The 25,597-nt window shown below is 42.4% G+C and overlaps 1 protein-coding gene and 1 long non-coding RNA gene across 17 annotated transcripts in view; one reads left to right on the plus strand and one right to left on the minus strand.

Moving 5' to 3' along the window:
* Nucleotides 1–18,374, minus strand: part of LMO7 (LIM domain 7) — a 209,867-nt gene extending 191,493 nt beyond the window's left edge. For all 11 annotated transcript variants that reach the window (XM_045080630.1, XM_045080631.1, XM_045080629.1 and 8 more), the window contains exons 1-2: nt 18,233–18,374; nt 18,022–18,092 (exon numbers count right to left, since the gene is read on the minus strand). In XM_045080630.1, the coding sequence (XP_044936565.1) occupies nt 18,022–18,081 (60 nt within the window). In that variant the 5' untranslated portion in view covers nt 18,082–18,092; nt 18,233–18,374. The remainder of the gene's footprint in view (nt 1–18,021; nt 18,093–18,232) is intronic.
* Nucleotides 18,375–18,573: 199 nt separating this feature from the next.
* Nucleotides 18,574–25,597, plus strand: part of LOC106005996 — a 37,247-nt gene continuing 30,223 nt past the window's right edge. For all 6 annotated transcript variants that reach the window (XR_006606960.1, XR_006606957.1, XR_006606959.1 and 3 more), the window contains exons 1-2: nt 18,574–19,158; nt 19,244–19,338. This is a non-coding gene — a long non-coding RNA (uncharacterized LOC106005996). The remainder of the gene's footprint in view (nt 19,159–19,243; nt 19,339–25,597) is intronic.

The raw sequence follows: 25,597 nt of genomic DNA on the forward strand, positions 1-25,597 counted from the left end.
TTCTGCCGAATGTATTGTTTGAAGTGACCAGCGCATAGGTACTCAATATATGTTAATGTCCTTTTTTTCTTTGAAAGACCAATTTTTCAGAGGTTTAAGAAAGAAACTCTTATTTATTGAATAGCTATTACATGCTAGTCCCTATTCCTTCTCCGCACCTCCCCCTCACCATAATCTGAGCTCCAGGTAAATGAGAGGCCCAGCAGCCAGGCTGTGAAAGGCAGGGGTGAGGCCAGGGCTCTGTCCCTGAGCTGACTGTGCTAGTGCAGATATTACCACAGGGGACAGAAATTCTAACTCCTCTATGGCTTTAGCTTATCTTTCTTATGCTCATTTTTTGTTTGTAGTGCATTCACCATCCCTTACTGATTTAAATTTTGCCTCATTACAGTGTGTGAGCTCTCTCACTTCAAATTTACAGTAAGGTAGGATCTTTCTAATTTAAATAAGGTAGAATTTATTTTAATTGTATGAAATTTGTCTCGGCAGTAATTATAATCTTTATGTCTTTCTACTCTCTTTTTCTATGATTCACTTGAGATACATACACACACAACTTCTGTCCGCTTAAACACAATCAACGAACTGGTAACACATTTCTTTTTGTTGCCTCCTACAGCACGGAAATTTGAGGTTATTAACTCAGAAGGACAAAAGGAATCTGAAAAGTAGAAGAAAACTTTGAACAAACTTTTGGAAGAAAGAAAGTAGATGCAGGACAGGTAGCTGACTGAGTAGAACAGAGGAAATTTCAACTTCAGGAGATGTGAAGAGATGCCATAGACTGCAGAATAGTCCAGTTAACCCAGGAAAGAATCAGGACCTGGAGGCAACCAGATCTTCAGGTACGGAGGGGTAGTGAGAAACGCCACTTGATATACAGAAACTGGTAGACAATGATCATCAGAAGCTTAAAAGAAAATTACAGTTTAAAAGAGACCAAAGCCAAAAAAAAAAAAAAAAAAAAAAAAAAAAACCACGGAAACAGAAAAGGAACTTTGAAGAGACCGAGACAATGCAGGAAGAAAGAGGGAAAAAAACTGCAATATGGTCACTTCCAAAAGCAAGCCATTTGATTGCCATCATAAGAAAGCAGAGTCCTGTAGAAAAGCAAATACATACAGCAGAGAATTCACTGTCAACCGAACACTGTTAGCCTGTTCTCCCTTAGTAACAGGAAGCCCATATTGGTAGAGGCAGTGATGTATCCAGCTAAAAATATTTTCCAGACTCTCTTGCAGATAATGGTGGCCCATGAAAAGTCAGCAGAAATATTTAGCTGGGCTTCCAAAAAAGTTCTCCTTCGTGCAACTAGCAGAACTTCCTTACGGGGCCTCACCTTGATCTCCTTATGGCCTGGATTTGCTAGCCATAAGCAGAGATGCTTGACACTTCTTAGCCACAGATCATGCCAAATACTGAGTCACTGGTTACATCATAAGCTTGTACCCCAAAATGACTTACCCCAAAAAGCAATGTCCCCTCCATAGTATTTCAGTTTTGCAAAGGATTTTAACATCACATTGGCCATCACAAGCGCAGAGAGGGCTGTTGTTAACTGAATAATGAAACCTGAATTTTAAATGACTTGGTAATAATCAAGGAGCCAGAAACTCATCTGGAATTTATTAAGCCAAGTAGATTCATTTCCTTACACAAAAAGGATTACTGTAAATTGCAGTGTGGCTGTCAACCACATTTTTTTTTTACCAGAACTTAGGCCAAATTTCAAAAGTATCAGCTATTTGGCAAGTTAAACCTTTTAGGACTTATATTTTCCAAGTCTAAAAATGCTTGCAAATTGGCTTAAAACCAGGCATATAAACTTTATCCTTTGAATAAAACACCTAAGAATTTATTTCCTTTATTCATGGAAACCATAAAAGCTTCTTTCTAAAATAGCTCATTAGGTTTGTTTTTAATAAGACATCACAAAATGTCCTTGGAAATATCTTACAATGGCTTCCTCCAAATTGAATACAGCAGAAAAACTAAATAAGATGAATCAAAGACATACAAAATATGAAAAGTAAAAGGATCCAGAATAATTGAGATAACAGAAACATAAAGGAACTTGAAAAAAATTTATATGAGAAAAAGAAACTTAATGCACAGAATCTACACTCCCCACTCTAATCTGGAACTTCAAATAGAAGCTAAGTGGAGAGGAGCAATGAATACAAGAACATATGGCAGGGTTTTCAACAATGCAGTACATGTGGGATTCTTCAACTTGGAAAGTCTCAGGCAAGCTGACTAGCCTAAGATTTATAAAAATCCACTGACAGGAAAGAAGTGTTAAAATGCACCTGGGGATTCCTAGAGAGAAGACAATGACAGAAGTACCATAAAGAAATAGAATTCATTACTCTTAAGGTAATGAATTGGTTGTTCATTCCAACCTCAAGGTCTCATAAGGGATTTTTATCACAGTTTAAGAACAATATAAAAAGGACTCAATAAACACCCATATTCACAAATCAGAGATTAGAACAGAGGTCCTTTTTTTCTAAACCTATCACTACCCCACAGTCCTCATTTTATGGTTATGGGAATGTAGGCTTAGAGAAGCTTAGGTTTTGTCCACGGTGACACATTTTCTCCAGCATCTGCCCTGTGCTAGCTACACCTATCCTGTGTCACCCCAAACCTTGCCACTCTCACCATTACACCGTGCAGGAACACAAAAAAGAAACAAAGACACAGCATTTTGAAAATGTACTTTTTCATGGTAACTATTTTGTACCTCTATTTAAAGTTAGAAATGTTGGGGCACCTAGGTGGCTCAGTGGGCTAAAACCTCTGTCTCTGGCTTGGGTCATGATCCCAGGGTCCTGGGATTGAGCCCCACATCAAGCTCTCTGCTCAGCAAGAAGCCTGCTTCCTCCTCTCTCTCTCTCTGCCTGCCTCTCTGCCTACTTGTGATCTCTGTCAAATAAATAAATAAATGAAACCTTTTAAAAAACAGAGAGAAAAGTGTTTTCCTTTCTCATTACTGTTTTCATATTAACATGACTTTTTTTTTTTTTTTTAGAGATTTTATTTATTTATTTGACAGAGATCACAAGTAGGTGGAGAGGCAGGCAGAGAGAGAGAGGAGGAAGCAGGCTCCTTGCTGAGCAGAGAGCCCGATGCGGGACTTAATCCCAGGACCCTGAGATCATGACCGAAGCCAAAGGCAGAGGCTTAACCCTCTGAGCCACCCAGGTGCCCTTAACATGACTTTAATTTTCTTAGAGTCATTAAATCAAAACTATTAAGATATCTTTTTCTGAATGTTAAAAACAAAATATCTTCATCAAATTATTGTCAGCTAAAAACCCTCAGGATAGGAGAGGCATTTTTTTAGGAGAGAGGAAATTAAATCCAGAAGATTAAAGGAAATTAAATTCGGAAGATTAAACTCTGAGTTGATGTTTAATATACTAAGAGAACTTTACACAGCAGACCACGAGGATTCCCTCAGAGCCACTGTCCTAGAGCACACCTCCCCTAACTACAAAGGGTTTGTGTCACTAAACACATCCATAAACATAAACTGGAGTTAGGAGATAGTTCTGCTAACACAAATAAATTGTTTTTTGAAAGAATATTGGTTTCTTGGTAGCTCTTTCTACCTCTTATGCCCCACTTGCCCCTAAGCTAAGACTATGCTAAGCCTTTAGGATTTTCTGAAGCTTCATTTGGCTCCCACACTAACACTTCGCGGCTATACTTTCAACAAGTGAGAAATTACTGTCCTGTCAGGTTCACTGGCCTTGCTCCCACTTTCTTTTCCCATGTTCACGTCTAATCCTGAACACAGGTGGTCCTCCTTCCTTTCCATCTTCCATGAAACCAGTGCTTCCTTAAGACTTCTAACGCATGCCAGGTTTTCTGCCTCGCTTTCTGAACCTGACCTCCCTTTCCTCTGGTCTTCTTAATAGAAGACCTACCCCAAGGCTCAGTCTGTGATCCTTGGTGTGCTGTGCTCTTTCCCCTGCACTGACCCATTCCGTCCCTGGAGTTCCAACATCACTTGACATGTCATTTCAAGGAAAAATTCTAATTCCGAATCCGTATTCCAATTTAATCTTGTAACTCTCCCTACCTTCAAATAAGTACATTCCACAAGTAGATTACTAGCTTCATTGTCTTATCCATAAGACTACCCAATGGACCCACGCTTGTGTCAGCCCCATTCCGCCTAACTCAGCTGTCCTCCACGTTAATTTCCACCACCATCTTTTCGGTCAAACTCAGGAAGGACCTTGTCTATTAGCTTCCAAGTGCTTTTCTGATCCCCAAAGTCCCTGCAGATTTGGTGTCTAACATGGTCACCTTCGTTCCCACACTATCTTGTGATTGCATCCTCTCTTGTCAGGACAAGCCCCAGAAAGAACCACTGTAGCAAGTGCCCTCCCCAGCCCCTCCTCTCCACATCCTCACTCTAAACCCATCACATTCCAATAGCAGGAAGTGGTGCAGATGTTCGTGTGAATTTACACATTTTATATTAAATCTGAAAACTTTCCTATGCTTTTTAACTTAACTCCAATCTTAAAATTAAAAAGCGAGGGAGAGAAAGAGTCCAACAGAGAGCAGAGCAGACACATGGAACAGCTATAGCATAAAAGAGTGTATATGTGTAAAAACCACAGGCACAACCATAACAGAAGGAGAGAAACAGAAAAGGTGAACAAAGTGAGTTTGGCTTTTTCCGTTAGAAAAATCTAACTTCAAATACTGGTTCTACCAATATCTGTTGTGTGGTCTTGGAAAAGAAACATAAGTTCTCTGAGCCACTCTTTTCTCATCTGTTAAAAAAAATTATGTTTATAAAAAGAATACTATCCGTTACTTCATAGGACATCATCTTGGTGAGGATTTTTTCTTTTTTTTTTTTGGAGGAGTGATTTTTTAAAAAGTATATTTAGACAAAGTCAGTTTGCATCAAAACAGACAGTTTCAGCTTCCCCCTTTCCCCTTATTTCTTCAAAAAAGCTCTTTGGGGGGAGCCTGGGTGGCTCAGCGGGTTAAGCCACTGCCTTCGGTTCAGGTCATGATCTCAGGGTCCTGGGATCGAGTCCTGCATCAGGCTCTCTGCTCAGCAGGGAGCCTGCTTTCTCCTCTCTCTCTCTCTCTCTCTCTCTCTGCCTGCCTCTCTGCCTACTTGTGATCTCTCTCTGTCAAATAAATAAATAAAATCTTTAAAAAAAAAAAAAGCTCTTTGGAAAGTTTCCACTTCTCAGTTTTATGTGCCATTTCAGAATAATTCCAACAACAAAAAAGAAAGAGTACAGCACTTTGCAACTATGAGGGAGGCCTCTGATTTTTGAGTGGGGCAGAGAAAGAAATGTCCCTGTTCTCAAATTTTTTGAATTATTTTCATTTATTTCCAAACAGGGTAAAGATGTATCCTGCTTCTTTGTCTCCAGTTAGTACCAGGGTCCCTACTCAAGCGGGAGGACACTGAGCAGTGAGCAGTGAGACCTTTTTCATGACTAACACCCCTAAGTTGCCTGACGAAATACTGTCCCCTGGGCAGGATATTCAGGCAGGTCATCCTCAAATGTTCTGGGATGTCTTTTATCTCATGATACTTGCTTACCTTTAGGCATCTTTACAATTGGTTGAACAAAGTCAATTTCTCATGCTTCAAACTTGTTTTTCTAAAAAATTCCTTTGAACTTGCTCAATACAGAACCGAAGTTGAAGAAAAGCCGACAAGTAAAAAACCTGGTATAACAAAACCAGCTTGTCTTGTTCGGGGAGCACGACCAGAGAGGCAGTCAAATCACAGGGTTAACAAGGTATCAGGTACAAAGATTCAAAGACATTTGTTCATTCATCCATTGATTTGTCCAACAAATATTTATTGAGTGTCTACTAACTACCTGGCACTATTTGAGGCTTAAAAACAAAGTTTAAGTGCTTACACATTAAGACACTTACCTATTATGGTGAGAGTAAGAGCCAAACCAAAACCTATATCCTATAAAACTGTTACATGCTATGAAATATAAGAGTATGGTATGACCAGAAATGTTATTTTACAGGGAGGGAGGGAGGGTGGAGAGAAGAGGGGATATCATTTGAACTGAGATCTGAATAAGTGAAAGATATTCATGCAGAAAGAACAGCAACACCAGGTCCCTAAAATACAAATCTTTGCACATCCAGGGAACAGGAGGAACCCAGTATGACTAGAGCATGGTAAGAGAGTGAGAGCAGATAAGACAGCAAGCGGGGTATTGCCCATGCATGACTCTATGGACCACAGCTTAAAAACTCATATTTTTCTCAAAATAGTCATTGTGGGGCAGGGGGAACAGAGTTTGAAATACAATCTCTAATTTACTATTTTTTTAATTGAATTATAATTAACAGTGTTTTTTAGCTTCAGGGGTACAATGTAAAGTTTCAACAACTCTGCATTACTCAGTACTCATCACAGTAAGTGTACTCTCGACTCCCTTAACCTGTCTCACCCATCAGCTACCTCCCTCCCCTCTGGCAACTGCCTGTGTGTTCTCTGAGGGGTTTTTGTCTATTTTTTTTTGTTTGTTTTTTTATTTTTTAATTAAAATTTTTTTGTTTATTAATTTTGGGGGGGTTGTTTATTAATATTTTTGTTTATTAAATTTCATATGAGTGAAATCATATAGTATTTGTCTTTCTCTGGTTTATTTCACTTGGCATTATACCTTCTAGGTTCATCCATGTTGTTGCAAATGACAAGATCTCGTATTTTTTTTGTTTTTTAAGATTTTATTTATTTATTTGACAGACAGAGATCACAAGTAGGCAGAGAGGCAGGAAGAGGGAGAGAGGGAAGCAGGCTTCCACAGAGCAGCGAGCCCAATGCGGGGCTCGATCCCATGATCCTGGGATCAAGACCTGAGCCGAAGGCAGAGGCTTTAACCCACTGAGCCACCCAGGTGCCCCAAGATCTCATTCTTTTTATGGCTGTGTAATATTCCATTGTCTATATGCCCCATCTTCTTTATCCATTCATCTACTGATGGACACTTGGGCTGCCTCCATAGTTTGGGTATTGTAAATAATGCTACAATATATGCAGGGGTACATACATCTTTTTCAAATTAGTGCTTTTCTCTGGGTAAATAGTAGGGGAATTACTGGATCATACGGCAATTCTATTTTTAATTTTTTGAGGAGCCTCCCTATTGTTTTTCACAGTGTCCAGCAACAGTGCATTCCCAGCAATGTTCCTTTTTCTCCACATCTTCAGCAACACGTTATTTCTTGTCTTTTTGATTCTAGCCATTTTGACCTGTATAAGGTGATATCTCATTGTGGTTTTGATTTGCATGTCCCTAATGACTACTGATGTCGAGCATCTTTTCATGAGTCAGTTGGCCATTCATATGTCTTCTTTCTGGTGTACACTTTTAAAGGGGAATCTGGCTGTTACATTGGAACCAGGAAGGATGGTGGAAATGGCAAGAAGTGGTCAGATTCTAGACATATCTGAAGATATGGCCAACTGAATTTCTTGACAGACTAGATGTGGAGTGTGATAAAAACAAGAGTTAATAATGACTTCTAAGGTGGAGACTGAGCAAGTGGGTTAACAGTGGTGCCATTTACAAAGATGGGAAACACTGGAGGGATGAGTAGGTAGGTGATAGGGAGGGGGAGGAACTCAGAGTTTTGTTTTGAACTAAGTGGAATGTGCCTATTTGACCTACAATTGGAAATCTTGAGTGTGTGTGTGTGTGTGTGTGTGTCTATATATGTGTGTATGGGAACACACACACACACACAGGGTTTAGGGGAAGGGAGGAGGGGGGGAAGGGAGATTAAAAACATCATCAGGACCAAGAATATAAATAAGGAAGTTATCAGCATACAGACAGCATATAAACTACAGAGTTGATAATGTCTACTAGGGAGAGATTATAGACAAATGAGGGAAGACAGGGCAAGATGAACCGAGGGATATTCTAATATATACTGATCAAATAATTGGGAAGATTCAGCAAAGGAAAATCAGAAATATCAAGTAAAATTGGAAAAAGTCCAAAGGATGGTTGAAGGAAGTATTTCAAGAAGGAACGTATTACTGTGTCTGATGCTTTTGATGGACTGACAATATATTCTTTGGACAATATGGAAGTTCCAAATTGATTACATACTACTCAAGAAATAAAAGCAAAACGCTTGCTTATTTTCTTCCTCAGGTAGAATGAAAGACTTTAAACTCTAATGAGATAGAATTTCAGAATCCAAGTTTATAATAAGTTTGGCAATGAGTGCCCTTTCTTGATTATGAAATGGTGCTGTAACAAAAGAAGATACTTCCTTCCCAGCCCAGACATCTAGATCAAATTTCAACCTAGTCAAGAAGAGGAAATCTTTGATCGTGGTCTTGGCTTCAGCCATACTTACACATATGAAACACTAACTAGAATGTGTCCTCATTGAAAACACCACATGTATTCCAAAGCACTGCACAATAACAGTCTGTACAAGTTCTGGTATGTCCTGGACTACTGAAATGTAGGTCAGTAAGAAATTGATACTTCTGCAACTAGTCATATAGAAGAAACTAACTGGATATAATTTATCTCCTCTTTTAGCTCAAAGCACATCTCAGTGTCAGCATATAAAGATGCTTCCCTTTTATAACACTTTAAATGGTTTGCTGAGCGTCAATATATTCACTTGGATATAGCAGAACATAGAAATCTAAAGTCTGCAATTGGTCAAGAATGTCTATCAGCAACTCTACAGTTTATAGAATGTTTTCAGTTATCAAGTGCTTTCCAGGCACTGACATCACAAGACAGAAGCTGTTCTAGTGTGCAGGACTTGTCATAAACAGAAAATAGCAAATATTACAGCCTTCGGATGGGATGAGGACTGAGAGCCCATTCCTTCTCTTCTGATTTAAAAATCCTTTACCACAATTTACTGACCAGTGTCGCTCTGAGACAGTAGAGTGTAGTGATTAAGAGGGTAGGCTGTGGAGTCAAATTACCTGGGATCAAAGCCCCACCACCACTTACTAGTTTTAGGGTTTCCCTGAGCAAATGATTTGACCTCTCACTGCTCTTTTCCCTTAAAGAAAACACCCTTGGATAAGTCCTTCATTATAAGGGCAATACACTTGCCACATATCTTGCACTTGTAGAACAAAGTACTAGCCCCCCTAATTGTCAGTTACTCACCTTCTCTTGCAGAACCTCCATAGCAGGTAACTCACTCTCCGTGTCAGCTTGTGCTGGCATAGGACAGAACTTTGTTTATAGCAACACCTTAAAAAACTTGATGCGAGCAGATTAAGACAATTTTCATACAGTTTCACTCATATGTGGAATATAAGGAAGAGCACGGAGGACCATAGGGGAAGGGAGGGAAAACTGAAGGGGGAGAAATCCAAGAGTGAGATGAATCATGAGTGACTATGGGCCTGGGAAACAAACTGAGGGTTTCAGAGCAGAGGAAGGTGGGGGCAGGGGTAACCGGGTGATGGGTATTGAGGAGCGCACGTGTTGGGATAAGCACTGGATGTTATATGCAACTAATGATGGTTGAACACTATGGCAAGAGCTAATGATGTACCATACAGTGACTAACTGAACATAATAAAAAAAAAAAAAGAAGAGAAAGAAATAATAAAAATAGATTAAAACAAAATACCTGATGCCAAAGTCTCATTGTGTCTGATCAATTATTACTAGTGTTGCCCTTTGAACCCATATAGAATTTCTCTCTCTCCTACGACAATGCCCACTGTACCAAAGGACAGACATAATGTGTAGCTCTGTGCACCATCGTCTCGATGCACTCAAACACCACACTGATCATCGTATACACAGAAATGAGAACCAGTCCTCGAGCACCCTTTTTGGGGTCAGGGCAGATTTTGCCGTTTTTGGAAAGGCTGTTTATGGGACGGTTTCTGTGTTGCGAGTCACCTGCAGAATGCACTAATGCCTACCTACTTAGAGCAAAGTGGCGGATGGAGCACGTTAAACCTGGGTTCGCGAAGTTGTGCACAGATGACAGCTCTTGTCCTTATTAAGAGCTTTGAGTACATCAAAAGTGCTTTTCAAAAAAGCACACCCAGTAATTACCTTCAGAAACTGAAGAGTAAGCACGAGTACACATATTTATCATTTCCTCAGGCTCTAATACACTTTTGACAGCTAACAGGCTTACGGAGATGGGCAAGCATTAATTAAAGAAGCCAATCTCTTGACAGGATACAAAACATTCACCACTTCAACAAGCATTTGAGAACTTTCTGCCAGGAACTAGAGGATATAGAACAAAAGAAGCAATTCAGTCTGCAGATGCTAAGGGATGAAATCGTTTTCCTACAACATCTATTTTCTCTAAACTAAAAGGGTTGGACAAATTTATTAATGGTGTTTTTTCTTTTTTTAAGATTTTATTTATTATCTGAGAGAGAGAGAATGAGCAGGGGGAAAGGCAGAGGCCTGATGGGGACCCTGAGAAGCCTCAGGACCCAACTAAGCCACCCAGGCACCCCTGATGCTTTGTTTTTCTTAACTAACATTCTCAAAACCAGTACTTGTCTTTGGCTCAAATGCTATTATGTTGACAAGCAGTTTAAAAACAAAGGAGGAGGGGCTCCTGGGTGGCTCAGTGGGTTGAAGCCTCTGCCTTCAGCTCAGGTCATGGTCTCAAGAGTCCTGGGATCGAGCCCCACATCGGGGTCTCTGCTTGGCGGGGAACCTGCTTTCCCCTCTCTCTCTGCCTGCCTCTCTGCCTACTTGTGATCTCTGTCTATCAAATAAATAAATAAAATCTTTAAAAAAAAAAAAACACAAAGGAGAATGTAAAAGGAGAAAGTTAGTCTTTTTTTTTTTTTTAAAGATTTTATTTATTTATTTGACAGAGAGAAATCACAAGTAGGCAGAGAGGCAGGCAGAGAGAGAGAGAGGGAAGCAGGCTCCCTGCTGAGCAGAGTGCCCGAGGCGGGACTTGATCCCAGGACCCTGAGATCATGACCTGAGCCGAAGGCAGAGGCTTAACCCACTGAGCCACCCAGGTGCCCAGGAGAAAGTTAGTCTTAACAGGAGTCCCTTGCTAGCCAAAGCACTGTTGGAATCCAGACGGCAAGCATGCTAAAGCACTGCCTAGAAGGCCACAAACCAAATGAATTGAATGAAGCAATGCTCTCCCTGCCACACACTCAGCATGCTTTTCCTAGAGCGAAGAGAAGCTTTAAGGGCTTCTGTGCTTTATAAATGGCTGAAGAAATATCCTCAAAATGGCCAGTTGTTCTACTCCTCATTTCATAATTCTGTTGAGAGGGTCTATCTGGGGTGCCTGGGTGGCTCGGTGGGTTGAAGCCTCTGCCTTCAGCTCAGGTCATGATCCCAGAGTCCGGGGATCGAGCCCCGCGTCGGGCGCTCTGCTCAGCAGAAAGTCTGCTTCCTCCTCTCTCTCTGCCTGCCTCTCTGCCTATTTGTGATCTCTGTCTGTCAAATAAATAAATAAAATCTTTAAAAAAAAAAAAAAAAAAGAGGGTCCATCTCCAAACAACCCAGAAGAAAAACAAGAGAACTCAGGAGACACTTCCTTAGTGGTCCTACCACGCCCATGACCTTGGGGATGCACTTTACCAGGCCAGAGGCCCTCTGAGCATTATCGTGACCTCACAGTGAGGAGACAGAACCTCCTTGTTTCAGTTTCATCTTTTCTCACTGGGAAGAAGCCCAAGGAATCATCTGTTAGATAAACTGTTTAACATCACTAGGGATCTGAGAAGAGGGAGAACAACATGCATCGTTCACCTGTTTACTTAGAGAAAAAAACATAAATGACAATTTCCAATTCCGGCCAGAACATGGAGAAGCTGGGGCCCTCAACCTCTACGTGATGGTTGCAAACCAGCACAACACTTTCAGAGAGTAACTTGGTAAAGGTCAAGGACCAAATAAACCATTTGATCCCTTTGACCCAGTGAGTCGACTTCTCTAACTGGTTCAAGGACACTCCATTTTATGGAAGGCACGGGCTTTGTATTTCCCCCCATTTTAAGCAGAGGCCCATTTCTAGCTTTCGGTGCCTGAGTACATTGAAAGATCCAGAAAAGCACTGTCCCAGCTGCCCAGGAAGTATCTTGGCATGTGTGCTTCTACCTTCTGCAGTCAGGCTATTCTAATGGCATTCCCGCCCTGGTTCCTATTTGTGTGAATCAGTTCCTTCTCAAGAGGACTCTGTGAGCACAATCATCTCTTGCCAGGCTTCCTGTCCTGTTTTCCAAATAAAGACAGTGTGTTCAAGTAATAGTAAAATGCTACATAAAGTAAAAGGAATGAACTGACAATCAGGATACTTCTTGGTTGTTCAAAACTACACTAAGAAATCTAAGATGCTGGAAAGAAAAAGGGGTGGTTGCCTACAAGAGGTAGAGTCTCATGTGCCCTTCTGGAAGGGAAGTTTGCTGAGTATAAAAATGTTCTACATGTTGATTAAGTTGCTGGTTACATGGGTATAAACATTTGACAGAATTCCTACAACTGTACACTTCAAATCTGTGCATTTCTCTGCCTGTAAACATTACCCGAGTAAAAATAAACTATTCCCAGCAACTCCTAAGAGTTGTGCTGTCTACAACTTCAAGCTCTTACAACAAGTGATCAGCCCAAGGTGGGCAGATGTGTTCGCCCCCCTGCAGCCTGATGGTAATGCTGCCTCACTGTGAGCTCAGTCGACTTCCCCAGCAGACTGGGGCTGCTTCCTAAATGCTGTCACTCTGCCCTGTGCAAACTTGCCCGAGGACAATCATTGGACAGAGCTGCTGAGTGTGTTTGCGTGTCTGCTCCTTGTGGGGCATGCCTCTGTCTGGAGGTCCAGCAAAGCTGCTGAGAATGTGGTATTTGGATCAATAAGCCCGGCAAGTGGCTGGGACAGAGTAAGTACATAATAGGCATTTTCTGGATAACAAAAAGATTGAATGCAAGACCCCATGAGGGCAAGCCCTAATCAGAAGGCAGGAAGAGAGCGACAGGGCTCCTGAGCAGGACTGGAGCAGGAGAGAAAATGCTAGGTAAAGAGGCAAGTACACATCGGCACCCAGAGGAAGGCATATCTTGCAGACAAAAGCACCCCCAAGCAATGAACTCAGCTTTAGACACTGAAGCAAGTGTCCCCTGGGAGAAGAAATAAGCTGTGTTCCTTAAAACCCTATTTTAAAATTTTGTTTAAGCTGTAGCCTTCAGATTATACTCTTATTCAATAAGCATTTACCCAGGCACCATGCCAAATCCTTGAAATAAAGATTCTGTCCCTGCCCTCAGTTAGCTCATAGTCTACTATGGAAAAATGGATAGAATTATACCACAGAGCAGAAGAGAGCTCTAGACGAGCAAGAGAGGAGAGGGAGCAATGGATGGAGTGCAGGTGTGTTGGTTCAGAAAAGGCCCCACGGGATTTTAGTCCAAGCAGGGAGGACTGAAGGGAAGTAATGTGTGTTAGGTAAACAGGGAAGACACTAACTGGCCCCTCCTTCCTTTCTAAACAAGGGATAACCTGAATTCCATGCACAGTAGCCTGGAGGTGAGAAAACAGCTTCCGGGCGGTGGGAAAACACAAGCAAGGATTAGGAAGCATTAACTGCTTTACAGTCCGTAGGTCACTAAACAGGCACAACCAGCATGCAAGCGAGGTTCAAGGAAGAGAACAAAGCGGGGACTTGAAGCATCGTTTGTTCCCAAACCTGTGAGGGCTTCCCCCCACCCTTTTTTTTTCACCCCAATTTCAATGAGATGAAATTGACACCTAGTTCCATAGAATAGTTTAAAATGCACCACACAATCACGTCACATACACTGCAAAATCCTTGCCACAAAAAGTTAACACCCATCTCCTCATACAGTTACAAAAAGCATTTCTTTTCCTCGCGATGAGAAATTTCAGGATGTGCTCTCTTAGCAATTTTCAAATATACCACTCGGCAGCATTAACTATAGGCATCATGAATTGGATGAAGTAGTCAAAGGTACAAACTGCCAATTATAAGACAAAGAAATACTGGATATGTGATGTACAAAACAGTGCTCTTAATCTCTATGCTATCTGGCAGCTAGGCAAATAGTTACAGAGAAGAGATAAAAAATAAAAATAGATGATAGGCAGAGATGAGATTGTAAGAAACTGTCAACGCTATGGTATGCTTCATGGTACAATGTCAATAAAGACTGTGGACTTTAAAATCTTTTCATGACTCTCAGAAAAAGAAGGAACTAACAAAATCAGGATTTTATTTTGCAAAAATAATTTCAGCTACAACAGCTGGTATTGGAATTGCTTCCTAACATTTAAATTTTGAAATAAATTTTTTTTTAAGATTTTATTTATTTATTTGATAGAGATCACAAGTAGGCAGAGAGGTAGGCAGAGAAAGAGGGGGGAAGCAGGCTCCCCGCTGAGCAGAGAGCCCGATGCGGGACTCGATCCCAGGACCTGAGCCGAAGGCAGCGGCTTAACTCACTGAGCCACCCAGGCGCCCCTGAAATAAATTTTTACAATCATAGTATTTCCCAGTTTAATTTCTGCTCATTGAAATTATACGTAATTACCAAAAATGCGTTTATGAATTCAATGTTTCATCATTCTATATACATTTGAAAAGCAACAGCACAAGTCCATAGAACCTTCCTTCAGTCCGCAGATAATGCTTGTGGTCACTGAGGACTCCTACTTCCCAGGCAAACCCTTTCAAACCAGAACACAGGTTGGAAACCACTAGCAGAAAGGGTGCAGTTTACAGAGAAAGAGGGAAACCACTTAGAAAGATTTAGGGATGGGTGGAGAAACAGATTAATTGGAAGTAACTGAGTAAGGAGTTATATTCAGGTGCCAGTTTTGGCAATGAGCTCAACTTGGCATCCTTAGGCCTTTCCCCAGGATGACAGTGATACGGAAAGAATCAAACTCAGAGATAACAGGAAGCACAGGTGAGCAAGGGGGTGGGGAATGAAGTTAGCCTGTTCTGCTCCAACCATACTGTATTTACTACTATACTGAAACTTCAATCCAGACAGCAACATTAACCCACAGATTGGAAACTGGTGACCAGCCAATGCAATGAGTGATAGATCCAGTTTTCCATCTCATTGGTATTTTGTCTGTTCACTACAAAAGTTTTTTAGTGCCCCAAAACAGAGACAGAGGCAACTGTTAGGTGTAGAAAATTAGAAGGTGCTGCAGAAATTCTAAAATTAGAGGGTCCTGCTGGCAATTTCTGCTCCATCACCTACTCCGTGACCTTGCTGGAATCAGGCTTCCTCTCCACCTCTCCCTTTAAACTATTACATTATTTGGTTTTAAAATAGTGTTTAATCATAAACCAGCTCTGCCACATCATTAATGTTCCAAACAGGATTTCCAACCAGATAATAAACCAATAGCATTTTATTGAATTACATTAAAGGGTGACATTCTTACATTTGCTTTAAATTGAAATATTAAACTACTGTGAAGTATACATACACTACTAACCGTTTATGCAAAATTTAAAATAGTCATAAAATTTTAACTGGTAGAACAAGAACCACTAATAACCACAATAACCCCTTGCCTCGTCCTTTTCTCCTTCTCCTGAAATAAAATAAATAAAACTTTAACTTTGGTTGTGGGAATAATACATTAGCTATTTAAAATCATAGAGAATGGAAATGACATACTAACAAGGACACTGGCCATCATTCAAAATTTTACAAGGTTATTGGCGTTTATTGACCTCAGGATAGTCAAAGCTGCAGCTAAGAATAAAAACAGCAAAGTATAGTATGTTATATATGTTTATATATATGAATGACCTGTTTATGCCTCAATATAAGAGAAAACTATGATAGGGAAAATGGAGCAAGAATATTAGCAAGTAGAAGAAAGACCATAATCTTCCCCACTTTCCAAAATACGTTATAAAATACACTTCAGAATCAATATTTTATCTTTAAATTAGGGGTTCTCAGGGTTAAGAGGCAACTGTGGCAACAAGGGAGTCATCCATTCTGCTACTTTTGGCAAGAACAATATTTTAAAATATGTGCTTTAGTTGTAAAGGCAAAGGAGACAAATAAATCTGGACACTACTGGCGAGATAAAAAAAAAAAAACTAACACTGCTGTCACTTTGAATGTCCAGAGCATGTGGAAAGTGTACATGAATATTAAACTACTTACATATCCTCAGTGAACTCACTGCCTTGGTCCCAGTGGCAGTAGGGAAAAAATGATTTGAATTTTAATCTCATTAACTTATTAACTCATTAACTTATTATAATGATATGGCAAAGTCTTTAGAAAACTTGTCAGTTAAAGAGGAACAAAACATGTTTAGATGGGCTGGATGAGAGTGGGAAGATGAGCACGTGTACATGCATTATGGTATCTTTTATTGCAACACACTTCCCTCGAGTTTATTAGATGCCATCTTCTCCCAGAAAGGCCACACAATCACGGGCAAGCTACAACAAACAAGGAATTTTTAGATTTCAAAAATCTGTATACTAAAAAAGAAAAGTGTGAAGTCATCCATATTTATAGATTTCCTGAAGCAAATACACAGCATGCAGACAGAAACTCCACAAAGGAGCCATGTGTGACCCAAAAATGTCCTCATATTTCTTTCCTTTTTTCTCTCTCTATCCCCAACACTCAAAAGCAAAAGACAAGTTTAATCTCTTTTCTAAAATTATGCAAAACAAATACTACAAATGGAAAATTACCTTTGGACGCCTTGGCTTTTCAAAGTTTATGAATGAGGGAAGTCATTTCTCTTAACTGCATTGCTGGAATTTTTCCACTCTCATTTCAATTCAAAATACAGTGTTTATTCTTCTCTGGCGTCCCCATGCCCTCCCCTCACATCTCTCCCCCGACCTCCATACCTTTCTAAATCACCTTCAGACTAGTTCAAAGTTCAGTCCAGAAAGGTCACCAATAGCGAACTTCTTGACCGCCCCCCCCCAGTCTAGTGGGTAATGCTACTCACATTTCACATTCCTTTATTTACTGTTAGAAATGCAACACTGAAAGTTTCTTCTCCTTTTCCCCACATATATACATTTACGAACAAATGAATTATGTTTAAACACTGGGTGCTTTGGGATTCTTAAATATATTGTTTTTCCGACGGAATAATCTTTAAACCTAATTTGCATTTTTAAGTGCGCTGAACAAGCCAGCACGCGGCATCAATAACCCCTAAGTAACCGCCAGGCTGGTGGAGGCAACAATTTTCTAACAAGCCGTCGTTCCTGATTCACATCTGCTCTGAAGAACTCCCCTAGCATCATTTAAAAAGTCATCTTTTCCATCCAGTAGAATAACGGAAGGAAGTCCTGGTGTTAACTTTTTCGGATAAATGTAACCTTACAGCGTAGAGGACGAAACCGCCAAGAGACCATCTCCATTTCGGTGGAAATGGAAGATCGCCTCTCTAAGGCACAGTTGGGAAAGTAACAACCCTTCCGTGAGTGATCCCAGGAGATCTTAGTCTCATCGGTGCCGACTCTGAATAAGTAAAAACCTTGACTCGCATCCCTCCCCCCACCCCCGGGCTCCAAAGGCTGCGCGGGAGAAAACATCTCTCCAGGTGCGCCTCAAGTGCCTAACCTCCACCTGCCCTCCCACTCATCGCACGCTTAATCCACTGCCCCTGCAGGTAAGAGTCGGGTGTTCCCACTGCAACACCCCCAAAGCACAGCTCGCGAGGCACTGGGCCGCCTCGGACCCGGTGCTGACGTGGTCTGGCGCACGAGGACGTGTGGTCCCCAAACCCAAGTGGCCGAGCGCCGGCCTCCGCCCTGGCAGAGGAGCTCTGGGCAAGCCAGCGAGCCCGTCGTAGGGAGGGCAGCACTCGGCTTAGCTGGATATTAAAAGATAGGAAAAGCGGCACTTGCAAAGTCCCCCAACTGCAAAGCAACCGGCTGCCACGCGCCGGCGCGGGTCCCGAGAGGAGGTGAAGCGCCCAGCGGCGGGAGCGGCCTCGAGGCCTCAAACTCTTGCGGAAAAAAGTAAAGGCACTCACCTCCACCCATCTCTGGGCCTCGGCGAAAGCTACGGCGCAGTCGATCCCGGCCTCCTCCATCCTTTCCAGGACTAGGGTAAGAGGGAGAGAAAGACGCGATGAGTGCGCGGAGGGGCGGGGGGAGGGTGCGGCGCGCGCCTGGCCCTGCCGCCGGGGCTCTCTTTCCTTTTGTTGCGCTCTGCAGTTTGGAAAGTTTCGAACCCACAAGTACCTGAAGACGTGGCTTCCTCTCAACTCCCGAAAACGACCCCGGGGCCCCGGGGGTCCGGGCAGGGCGCGGGAGGCGGACCGGAGACGAGAGGCGGTGCGTCGCACCCGCCCCGCCACTGTGAGGACTTCAAAAGTCGCAGCGCCGCGGCCGCCGCCCTCCCCGGAATGGCCCCGCCCCAGCCCACCCCGCCGCCGCCCACCCCGGGCCGCAGAGCCGCCGCTTCCGTCCGCCCCCCTGCGGCTCCCGGGGTCTCCCGGCCGCAGTCGCCTTTGTGGGCAGACTGTCTGGGCCAGGAGATGCCACCGACCGCCAGGAGACCGTGGCCAAGGCCACGCTCCCGCGCTGCCCGCCCAGACCGCGGCTCCGCCCCGAGGGACTGCGCCCCCGCGCCCGCATCCTTCCCGTCTCTGCCCTCCTGGCCGCCTTCCCTCTCCCGGGGACCCGGGCAAGAGGCGCCCCCTCGGCTTGCGGCCGCCGGACCCGCCTGACATACCAGGAATAGCTGCACACAATTGCACCTTTCCGGGCCAAGAAACTTCCCCCTTGGAGGAGCGCGGCCCGCCGCCCTCACCTGCGGCCTGAGCCCGGCGCGCGCGGCTCCGCGGAGCCCGCTGTCCCGCTGCGCGCGGCCCCGCCGCCAGGTGCGTGGCCTTCCCGGCCCCAAGCTCTCCGCCCCGCGCCGCAGCCCGAGCCCTCCTGGTGGCAGGTGAGGGAAGTGGCCTGAGCGTGTGCCGCCCATTTCCCCCCACTCGGGGCCGGCCCCTCTCCACCCCGCCTCCAGGTGGGTGAGCTGGAACGTACCTGCCACTCCAGCCCGGCCTCTCCGCTAAGGGTGGGAGCGGAGGGGAGCCTGGCATTTCTCTCGCCCTCACCCCGAGCGTCGGACAGTAACGTGACAGGTTATTCAGTGTCCCCAGCGGTCCTGGGTAGGTGCGCAGGGGGCTGGAGGGTCGGGGCTCCTGGTTTGGCTTATGTGAGTTCTTTTCACTCAAAAATTAAATCTTCGGAAAGGAACGTGTTCGTTGGTCCGGTCTCCCTTGGACCTCGCGTGATGCACCCGAAGCCCTATTCAGGCCACATGTTGATGGCGGCACCTTTGGAGGAAGGTAAAGACCGGTTCTTACTCTCCTAAAGGAAAGAAACCCTTATTTTCTTTTTTCCGGTTGATTGACGTCGTTTTTCATTATAAGGAGTAAACAAGCGTAGAGCAGGAGACTAGTATAAGAATAGCTAAAAACCTAGCGTCTGTATTTAACAATGGTTTGTATTTTACCCTATTCACTTCATCACCTTCATTTCCTGCTTAAAGATCTTATTTTTCACCCCTCGATATTACAATACACATCTCGGTTTTTAAGGGACACTTTTCTACATAATATTTCCATTTTCACACCTAACTACAGCTAACTGAAGCTAAGGAATTATCACGTATCAGTTTATATCCCATCCAGACTCAAATTCCTCAACTGATACCAAAATGTCTTTTTTTTTTTTTTTTTTTTTTTTTTTTAAGATTTTATTTATTTATTTGACAGAGAGAAATCACAAGTAGATGGGAGAGGCAGGCAGAGAGAGGGAAGCAGGCTCCCTGCTGAGCAGAGAGCCTGATGCGGGGCTCGATCCCAGGACCCTGAGATCATGACCTGAGCCGAAGGCAGCGGCTTAACCCACTGAGCCACCCAGGCGCCCCCAAAATGTCTTTTACAGCTGTTTTACTCAGACCAAAATCCAAACAATGACCACACAATTGCATTTGGTTAGATCTTTTTTTAGCCTCGAATAGCCTCCTTCAACCGTTCCCCACCCCCCCCACACACACACACTGCTTTTTTTTTTTTTAATCGTATTTTATTTTTTATTACTAAAATATTTGGGGGGGCGTGCCTGGGTGGCTCACTGGGTTAAGCCTCTGCCTTCCTCTCAGGTCATGATCTTGGGGTCCTGGGATCCAGCCCCGCATCGGGCTCTCTGCTTGGCAGGGAGCCTGCTTCCTCCTCTCTCTCTGCCTGCCTCTCTGCCTACTTGTGATCTCTCTCTGTCAAATAAGTAAAATCTTTAAAAAATATATTTTTTAAGTTTTTAATATCAGTAGAGTCAACATACAGTGTTATATTAGTTTCAGATGTACAGTGTGGTGAATTCGACACTTCTATACGTCACCCTGTGCTCTTTAGGACAACTGCTCTCTCCTTAATCTCCATCACCGATTTCACCCATTCTCTCCCCACCCCTCTCATAACCAAGTAGAGAACTACAGCTAAGAGTCTGTTTGTTGTTTTGCCTCTCTCTTATTTTTTTTCTCTTGTTTGTTTTGTTTCCTGAATTCCTGTTTTTTGTTTTTTGGTTTTTTTAGACTAGCATTGTCTTGTTAGATACTGACTCCCATATACTTCTAGTCCAGGAGAAGGACAGACATTCCCCAAGCTTCATGAGGGTTACTGTTATTACAGTTACTATGTACCTATACTATACTGTTTAAAGCCGGCTGCTATGTAACTGGGCTAAAAGCTTAGGGGGTAACAGCCCAGGATGGTAACAAGCACAAAGATGGAAATCTGAATGACTAAGGTTACCAAGTAACCAGACACACTGACCTTAAATTACCTCATCTGAAAAATGTGATGATAATAACTACTTCGGAGGGAAGTCGTGAGAATTAAGTAGGATGGTATATGTGGAAGCCTAGGGCATCGCTTGACAGAGAGTAGGCACTTATTATTTCTCATTAGTCTCTCTCTCACAGCAGTGTGTCAAATATGAATTTTTCCTTATAAATGGGAGTTTCGTTTATTTGCTCAAATTCTCACATGGAAAGAGCTGTAGGGGATGGTGAGCTCTGTTTCAAGCCGGCTCAGGCATCAGCCATTTCGGCCTCTTTAGTAATGCAATTTGCAGCTCAGAAGCCCAAATCCAAATCGTGGCCTTCTTCTTTTTCTTTTTTTTTTAATTAATTTATTTATTTTCAGCATAACAGTATTCATTATTTTTTCACCACACCCAGTGCTCCATGCAATCCGTGCCCTCTATTATACCCACCACCTGGTACCCCAACCTCAAATCGTTGCCTTCTACTATCAGTCATTAGAGTGTTTTATCCTTCTGGAAAGATTTATGCAGCTCTATAGAAAAAGGTAACCTACCGCAGGAGTTTAAAGATAAATTCACAACAATAAATCATCAAGAATATCGTTCATTTTCCCAAAGAATTTGAAGTAACTTCCAATATTGAAAAACAGTACAATTGTCATGTGTTTATATATTAGCGATGAACGGTCGGTGGGAGAACGTGGTACAATCTTTCTTGAAGGTAATTTGACAAATATTTTAAAAATTTTAACTACTCATACTCTGTTGCAGCAATTCCATTTCTGGGCATTCATCCTAAGAATATGAAGAAAGATCTGTGCATGAAATGAGCCACTGTGGTGGACACAGATATGCTAGCCAAACCTTCCTTTGGAGAAAGAGTGTGGTCAGCAGACAGTCGCCAGCTGCCAGTGCTTTTGAGGTCTGCCTGAGCTGCTGAGTGCAGCCTCCTCTGAGCTCATGGTCCTCTCAGAGCTGCTCTCATCCGCTGACTGAGTGACTGTATGTTAGAAAAGTCCAGTCATTTCTATCCAAAGCAGAGTACGGTTGATGGATCCTTTCCCTAAACATGAAGCCTGGGTCACAGTTCAACTTCTCCCTTGCTTTTTTTTTTTTTTTTTAATTTTATTTATTTACTTGACAGAGGGAGATAACGAGAGAGAGAACACAAGGAAGGGGAGTGGGAGAGGGAGAAGCAGGCTTCCCACTGAGCAGGGAGCCCGATGTGGGACACTATCTCAGCACCCTGGGATTACGACCTGAGCCGAAGGCAGAAGCCCAATGACTGAGCCACCCAGGCACCTCTCTCCCTTGCTCTTTCCAGTTCTTCCCTCTTTGTTTCACAGGGGTCAATCCTTAATAAGTATCTTGCTCTTCAAACTCCATTTCTTTCAGCTTCTGGAGGACAAAACTTGTGATGACATGAAGCATTGTTGAAAATCCCAGGGGCTCCTGGGTGGCTCAGTGGGTTAAAGCCTCTGCCTTCAGCTCAGGTCATGATCTCAGGGTCCTGGGATCAAGTCCCGCATCGGGCTCTCTGCTCAGGGAGCCTGCTTACCCCTCTCTGTCTGCCTGTCTCTCTGCCTACTTGTGATCTCTGTCAAAGTCCATTAAGCATCTGCCTTCAGCTTAGGTCATGATCCTGGGGTCCTCGGATTAAGCCCTGAATTGGGCTCCCTCCTCAGCAGGGAGCCTGTTTCTCCCTCTCTCTCTCTCTCAAATAAATAAATACAATCTTTTAAAAAAAATGAAAATCCCAAAGTAATCTAAAGTGACAACAGGTGAAGTGGAGTAAATTACGTTTCTTCCATAGAGTGGTTATCACTCAGTCATTAAAAAGTAAAGGGCAGGGCGCCTGGGTGGCTCAGTGGGTTAAGCTGCTGCCTTGGGCTCAGGTCATGATCTCAGGGTCCTGGGATCGAGTCCTGCATCGGGCTCTCTGCTCTGCAGGGAGCCTGCTTCCTCCTCTCTCTCTCTGCCTGCCTCTCTGCCTACTTGTAATCTCTCTCTGTCAAATAAATAAATAAAATCTTTAAAAAAAAAAAGTAAAAGGCAACTCAAGACATAGGGAGATGTTTAAAAATACATACTGGAATGGATAAAAAGCAATGTATAAAGCACCCTAATATGTGATTGCATTTTTCAAATGTGTATTTTGCCACATAAAACAAATCAGAAAAAATTTCCCAAATTTTAATGCCAACTATTTCCAAATGGAGATATTGTGCTTCTCTTTTATAAGTTTTTTACAAAAGATATATTACTTTCATAAATGAGAAAATATATATGACACAACGATACAGCCAAATATCTTTTTTGGCTATCTCATCCCACAAACTTCAACCTCCTCCAGTCCTCCCTGACTTGGCAAATGGTACTGTGACTAAAATTTGGTCTTGTCTTTCACTTGTGTCTACCCCATTCCCAGTCCTGTCCATCTATTTCTGTAGTAAATCTCCAGTTGGCCCTCTTCTCCATCTCCATATCTATTATATTAGGTCAGACCTTCATTTGCTCACAGCTGGATTTCAGAAATCATATGACCTTTCTAAAATATAAATATTATCATGAAGCCAAAATATCCCACCTTCCATTACTCCTCATTGACTCCCAATTGCCTTTTTTTTTTTTTTTTAGATGTATTTTTTTTGAGGGAGGAGGGCCAGAAGAGAAGGAGAAAGAGTCTTAAGCAGATTCCACACTGAGCCAGGAGCCCAACATGGGGCTCCGTCTCAGGTCCCTAAGATCACAATCTGAACTGAAACCAAGAGATTGATGCTCCACTGACTACACCACCCAGACACCTGTCAGTTGTTTTTAAGGGTCATTTAATGGTTTCCAGGATTTGGTCCTGCCCACACCTCTAACCACATGCCTTACCCGTATTTCTCCCTTTGTGAGATTTGTGCTTCCCTCTCTCCTTGCCTGGCTTTCTCCTACTTATTCTTCCAGGCTCAGTTCCTTCCTCCTTCAAAACATCTTTGCAGATCATCCTAGGATAGGTTAGATATCTCTTCTTTATGTCATCATAGCACCTTTCATGAGGTATTGTATTTATTTTTCTCATTCAGCCTTGAGCAATTTAGAAATATCTGGTATTTAACAACTATTTATTGATGGGAGTATATGTGGGCATAAATAGATATATATGTATCTGTATACATATATATTCACACACACATATAACAACTCTTAATGCACAGAACTAGTAAAACATTGATAGTAGCAGAGTAGAAAATACTGTTGATTATGGCAGCTAATACAAGAATTTCTTTACAGCAGAGTTCCTAAACAGAAGTACAATTAATAACCCAGGCTAGATAATTCTTTATTAGGGGAATTGTCTTGTGCATTGTGGGAGGTATAGCAGCATCCCCAGTCTCTAACCACTAGGTACTAGCAGCACCCTAAAAATTCAGCAACCAAAAATGTCTCCAGGTATTGCCAAGTGTCTCCTGGGTGGGGGACGGGCAAATCACCCTAGTTGAGAACACTGCTCTTCAGGAAGAGATTGGCTTTGTCGGTTAATGCTTTGGCACCCTAGAAGCATAACCCAAGCCCAAGTTTCTTGCAACACATGGGTGGGGTAGAGAAGAGTTGGGGTGAATTAGAAGACAAAGGCTATTCTGAGTTATAAAGAGGAAGGGGTAAGGAAGAACCGGACTGAATGAGGTCTGGGCAAAGATTATAAGAGGAAAAGGATCTGATGACTGAAAACGTCTGCAAGAAGAGACAGGCACAGTGGAAATTCTTCTAATAAAAGAACTGAATTTATACTGTGGTTGGTTATGGTTCAAAATGTACCAATCCTCATGAGTTCAAAGATAGCCAACATCTGGATTGTATATATATTTCTCATGCTTCTGTAATACCTTTATTAATGGGGAGATTCACTACTGGAGGGTAGATAAAAAATATATATTAAATATAATAAAAATTGTTTGCAGATGATATGATCTTATATAGAGAAAAGTCTAAAGACTCCACCAAAAAATTAATAAATGACTTCAGTAAAATTGCCATAGAATACAGAAATAGTTGCTTTTCTGTACACTAACAACATCCTATCTAAAAAAGAACAATACCATTTACAATATCTTCAAAAAATAAGATATCTAAATAATAAATTTAACCAAGAAAGTGAAATATCTGTACTCTGAAAATTATAAGACTGATGAAAGAAAACAAAGACACAAGTAAGTGGAAAGATATTCGTGTTCATAGATTGGAAGACTTAATATTGTTAAAATGTCCATAGTACCCAAATCCATCTGTGGGTTCAGTGCAGTCCCTATCAAGAATATACATTGGGGGGCGCCTGGGTGGCTCAGTGGGTTGAGCCGCTGCCTTCGGCTCAGGTCATGATCTCAGAGTCCTGGGATCGAGTCCCGCATCGGGCTCTCTGCTCATTGGAGAGCCTGCTTCCCTCTCTCTCTCTCTGCCTGCCTCTCCATCTACTTGTGATTTCTCTCTGTCAAATAAATAAATAAAATCTTTAAAAAAAAAAAAAAAAAAAAAAAGAATATACATTGGGAATGGATATTCTCTTCAATAACTGGTATTAGAAGAACTGGATAGTCATGCTCAAAAGAATGAAATTGGACCCTATATTTTTCATCATTTACAAAAGTTAAGCAGAAATGGATTAATTATCATACCTGAACTGTAAAACTACTAAATGAAAACATAGAGGGGAAAACTCCTTGACATTAGTCTTGGCAATAATTTTTTGAATATGACACCAAAAGCACAAGCAACAAAAACAGAGATAAAGATGTG

The sequence above is a fragment of the Mustela putorius genome, unplaced genomic scaffold (genome assembly GCF_011764305.1).
Source record: "Mustela putorius furo isolate JIRA1106 unplaced genomic scaffold, ASM1176430v1.1 tig00000480_pilon_pilon_pilon, whole genome shotgun sequence".
Lineage (NCBI taxonomy): Eukaryota > Metazoa > Chordata > Mammalia > Carnivora > Mustelidae > Mustela > Mustela putorius.